Source organism: Bombus vancouverensis, unplaced genomic scaffold, assembly GCF_051014615.1.
Source record: "Bombus vancouverensis nearcticus unplaced genomic scaffold, iyBomVanc1_principal scaffold0025, whole genome shotgun sequence".
Classification (NCBI taxonomy): Eukaryota; Metazoa; Arthropoda; class Insecta; order Hymenoptera; family Apidae; genus Bombus; species Bombus vancouverensis.
In genome coordinates, this window is record NW_027468916.1 from 106384 (window position 1) to 111608 (window position 5225).

The window sequence follows — 5225 nt, forward strand, 5'->3', positions numbered from 1 at the left end:
AAAGACAAAATATTCTGCGTTAACTGCAAAAACTACGGACACCCCGCGTCATACAAATGTTGCCCCAAACTCGTAGAGCTTCGTAAAAAGCTAGCCGATAAAATCAAGAAAGACAAAGAAACAAAGATAAAACGAATTGCCCAAATACGCCGTAAATACGTCCCAGAACTAAAGCTCTCTGACGTAGTGAAACAACAAACAAAATTAAATCAAACAATCGAAAACACATAACAATTAACAAACTTAGATCCGCGCTCAAGCCAAAGCTCAATTACAATCGATAACTCCCCCCATCTAAACATTATAAACGTTATCGAAGACTTTAAAAAAGCTATTCTCCAAGCGTTAAAAGAACAACAAATGCAATTAAATGAAATAAAAAATACACTATCAACGCACGAAGAAAGGTTCGACGCCATCTTCAGCACTTTCAATAGTACAGATGACGAATAACCAAAATCCACTAAACCAACAATTACAGCAAAAAACACGTAAATTTAACCTAAAGCATCTGAAAATAAATACAATAAATGCTAACTCTTTAATTTCAAACCAAAAAAGATACAGTATGCTAACCCTAATAAATAAAGAAGCCCCCGATATGGTACTCATCTCAGAAACAAAACTAAACAAAAGACACAATGTACACTTCAAAAACTACTCCATGATAAGACACGACAGACCGAACGCCAGTCAAGGAGGAGGAACAGCGATCCTCATAAAAAACCCTATAAAATACAAAACAATTCTTATTGATAACAATATTGAGAAACAATGATCATAAAAATAAAAATAAGCAATAAGGAAAATTTATTCATCACTGCAGCCTACGCAACCTACGAAAACCAGAAAGACTTTAACTACGAATTCAATAATCTTTTCGAACTCTTACAGCTCAACAAACCGGAAAACTACTATATAATAGCAGGAGACCTTAAGGCAAAGCATACAAGCTGGAAAAACGAAATAAACAACACGAGAGGCAACTTCATTAGAAACTGGCTAGACAATAAAAGCATCCACTACAAAACAAACTTATACAGCTCCGAGCTACCCTCTTACCCAAAAGGAGGCTCATACCTGGACATATGCCTAGCAGATGCGCGACTAAAATTCCAAAACCTACGTCCAAATAACACTCTCAATACCTTAGCCTATGACAGTGACCATAACGCCCTAGTATTTCACATAAACAAAAATACATCTGACTTCCTAACACTCGAAACTCAGACCGAGACACCCAGGTACAATTACAAAAAGACAGACTGGAAAAAGTTCCAAAACATACTTGAACAAAACTGCGACCTAAAGATCTACAACAACGTCAACCTAACAAATAGACAAATCGACTCATTCATAGACGAAATAGAAAAACATACACAAATCGCTCTCCAAAAATCCGTGCCAATCATAAAACAAAAAAATTCATGCGAGCCCTATATCAACAATAAAATAAAAGATCTACACCGAGATAAAAGCTACATACTCTCTAAAATAAACAATATAAAATTTAACTATTCTTACGACAAAAGAGAAGAATTAGAATTCCTAAAGTACCTACTACACAGAATAAAAGCGCAATTGAAACAAGAATTCGCAAATTCTATAAACCATTACTGGACAAACAAAATAAAAAACATCTCCAAAAACGACTCAGCAAACATGTTCCCACAAATAAATCAAATCTTTAGAGCAAAAGAACAAAACCCCATCCCACCTCTCAAATTGCCCCCAGAAAATGCCTCCCTCATCCAAGAAGCAGGTATAACGATATACAACACCATCAAAGACACCGAGGGTAACTTCATAATATCTAAAACAATAGAAAAACTAGACATTATCGGCACCCACTTTTCCAAAATACACACGCAAAACGAACACATGGGCCGAGAACAACTAAACAGAATTATCATCGTCGAAACAAACAAACTCAAAAATGAATTGGAACAAGACAACACGCTAAACAAAACAGTCTGCACATTCCCAAACGAAAACACCGCAGACAACCCCAAACAACCAGATCCAGAAATAAACTACTTCACAAATTACAATCAACTAAACACAATCCTCTCCAAACTAAACAACAAAAAATCCTCCGGCTTCGACGGCATCCCAAACATCTTACTCAAGCGCCTACCGAACAAAATAAAATGGTACTACACAGTACTCTTCAACAATGCTCTAAACAACACATACTTCCCCAGAAAATGGAAAAAAGCCAAACTGATAGCTATAACAAAAAAGGATAAAGACGGCTCATCGCCCGCAAACCTACGACCCATAAGTCTCCTCCCCAACATAAGCAAAGTATTTGAAATAATCATAAACAACCCCCTAACCTCCTTCTGCACAAAAAATAACATAATCCCAGAGAATCAATTCGGCTTCCGACACAAACACTCCACAATCCACGCAATAAACAAACTCACGTTGGACATCTGCTGGGCTCTAAACGCAAAAGAACGAGTAGCCGCCTGCTTAATAGACCTCGAAAAAGCCTTCGACACAGTCTGGATCCCAGGTCTCATATACAAATTGATCAAAAAAAAGTTCCCTAAACACCTGATTAAAATAGTCTGGGACATGATCACAAACAGAACATTCGCAATGACAGAAGGTTCACACTCATCAAGCAAAGAATTCTCCATAAAAAACGGTCTACAACAAGGTACAGTAAATTCCCCGTTACTTTTCAGTATTTACAACAGCGACTTACTAAACCTCTTTGAGCTCAATACATCCATCCATAAACGCTCCATAGCCTTCGCAGACGACCTAATCATCTACGTAACAGGCCGCAAAACCAAAACTATAAAAACGGAACTCCAAGAACTCTTTGAGAAAATAAACGACTATTACCACGCATGGAAACTAAAAATCAACATAAGTAAATGCGAAACCATACTGTTTAGGCCCAAGTCAAGTGAAATCGGCCCAATAGAAAGAGAACACTGCAAAAAATTTCAGATAAGAGAAAAAACAGACAAAGGGGCCCTCATACCACACAAAAATTGCGTAAAATACTTAGGGGTAAACATAGATTACAAATTAAACTACAAGCAGCACACCGAAATTCAACTTACCAAGGCCAATAAAGCATTTTGGAAAATGAAAAAACTATTCCACTCCAAACATCTCGACAGCAAAGTAAAAATTCTATGCTATCAAGCACTAATCAGACCGATCATAACCTACGGCTGCCCAATCTGGTACAACATATCAGCCTCCCAAATGGAAAAAATTCGCATATTCGAAAGAAAATGCATCAGAGCTTGTCTGAGCACTTACAGATCCGAACACAGCGGATTCAAAAAATACGTAAAAAACAAAATAATATACGACCTAGCCAACGTTCACCGCATAGACTGTCACATCCTAAAGCTAATACGAAACCACTTCGCGCAAGCGGCAAAGATAAAAGAAAATAGTTTAATCTTCAGCTGCTTATTTCCAAATGACACATATTACAAAAACACTCTGACAACAGGCTACATCCCGCCAGAAGCTTTCCCATACCTTTTTATTTATTTGTTGAAATTACAATCAATTCTCGCGTTGAGAATTTTCAGTAATTTTTCTGGCGTGGCGCAGTGACATGGCTGATTATTTACAATAAGTTAATACTTATTATAGATAGGTATAATTTATAAGTATTATAAGTAAGTGCAAATGCTTAATTTGGATAATTAAGAGAATCTAACGTTTAGGTCTAGCGGGTAGTGCCTCTTCAGCCTGCGAATCTGGTCCGTCGTATCGAGTAGTCCAGTGATTAGGGGGTTTCGGTGTTTGTTGATTCTTTTGTTATATCTGTCGCTATATTTTGCTATTTCCTCTTTGACGGTGGGTATCTTGAGGTCGCGGTGTATTGTTTCATTGATTACATACCAAGGTGCGTCAATTAGGGATCTTAGCGTTTTCGATTGAAAGCGTTGGAGTATTTCAATGTTGGAGTTACTTGTTGTTCCCCATAGTTGGATTCCGTAGGTCCAGACAGGTTTTATTACGGTCTTGTAGAGGGTAATTTTATTCTCTATGTTTAGTTTGGAGCGTCGGCCCGTGAGCCAATAGAGTTTTTTTAGTTTGTCCTTTAGTTGCTTCGTTTTATCTGAGATGTGTGTCTTCCACGTTAGTCTCCTGTCCAGGGTCATGCCCAGGTATCGGACTGTGTCCCTGCTAGGGATTGTTGCATCGTTGATGGTGACCTGGGGGCAGGTTTGTTTTCGGAGCGTGAAGGTTACATGTGAGGATTTCTTTTCGTTGACTTTGAAGCCCCATTTGTGAAACCACTTTTCCATGGAGTCGAGACTTCGCTGGAGAGTGGATGAGGCTATTACCGGGTCTGCGTGGGTAGCTAATAGCGCTGTGTCGTCTGCAAATGTCGCTATTGTTATATCGTTTGATATAGGTAGGTCGGCAGTGTAGATGGAGTACAGTAGGGGTCCGAGGACACTACCTTGGGGTATGCCGGCTTCTATTGGGAATGTTGCGGAAGTGGCGTCTAGGCATTTAACCATGAATTGTCTATTGGTTAGGTAAGATTTTAGGATGGAGTAGTAGGGGTGAGGTAGGATCTTTTTAATCTTGTATAGTAGCCCTTCATGCCATACTTTGTCGAATGCCTGTTGGATGTCTAGGAAAACCGCTGAGCAATATTTTTTCTTTTCGAGTGTTTGGCTGATCGTATGAGTTAAGCGGTGGATTTGCTCTACTGTAGAATGATGTTTTCGGAAGCCGAATTGGTGATCTGGGAGTGTTTTCAAGTTCTCTAGGATTGGAAGGAGTCGGTTCGTGAGCATCTTCTCGAATAGTTTGGACAGGGTAGGTAAAAGACTGATTGGGCGATAGGAGCAGGTTTCGTGTATCGGTTTACCGGGTTTAGGGATGAGGGTAATCAATGAGATTTTCCAGGCCTTAGGATAGTGTTCCAGGCGAAGGATAGCATTAAAAATCGATGTGATGAGTGCTATCCCTTTTGTGGGAAGTTCCTTGATTGCTTTATTGCTTATTAGGTCGTGTCCTGCTGCTTTCTTGGGGTTTAGGCGACTGATTGTTTCTATAGTCTCTGCAGAGGAGAAGGGTTCGATAGGAGGGGACATTTGGAAGGGGGTGTGCAGGTATTCGGTAACGTCCGCGGCGGCTTTGGGGGAATGGGGTTTGAATACTTTTGACAAGTGTTTAGCGAACAGGTCGGCTTTTTCTGTAGGGCTTCGCGCCCATCCACCTTG

General features: G+C 39.5%; 1 protein-coding gene across 1 annotated transcript; it reads left to right on the plus strand.

Moving 5' to 3' along the window:
• The first annotated feature begins 774 nt into the window (after nt 1-774).
• Nucleotides 775-3612, plus strand: LOC143304162 (uncharacterized). The gene is made up of 2 exons (XM_076626529.1): nt 775-2668; nt 2762-3612. The coding sequence occupies exons 1-2, from the start codon at nt 775-777 to the stop codon at nt 3592-3594; spliced, it is 2727 nt and encodes a 908-aa protein (XP_076482644.1). The 3' UTR covers nt 3595-3612.
• The last annotated feature ends 1613 nt before the right edge of the window (nt 3613-5225 follow it).

Bases quoted from the DNA above. Each gene is read 5' to 3' on its own strand.
- LOC143304162 (XM_076626529.1), top strand. From the start codon at position 775: ATGATCATAAAAATAAAAATAAGCAATAAGGAAAATTTATTCATCACT. The intron at 2,669-2,761 runs GTACAGTAAATT...AACGCTCCATAG, and splicing joins AAAAAACGGTCTACAACAAG to CCTTCGCAGACGACCTAATC.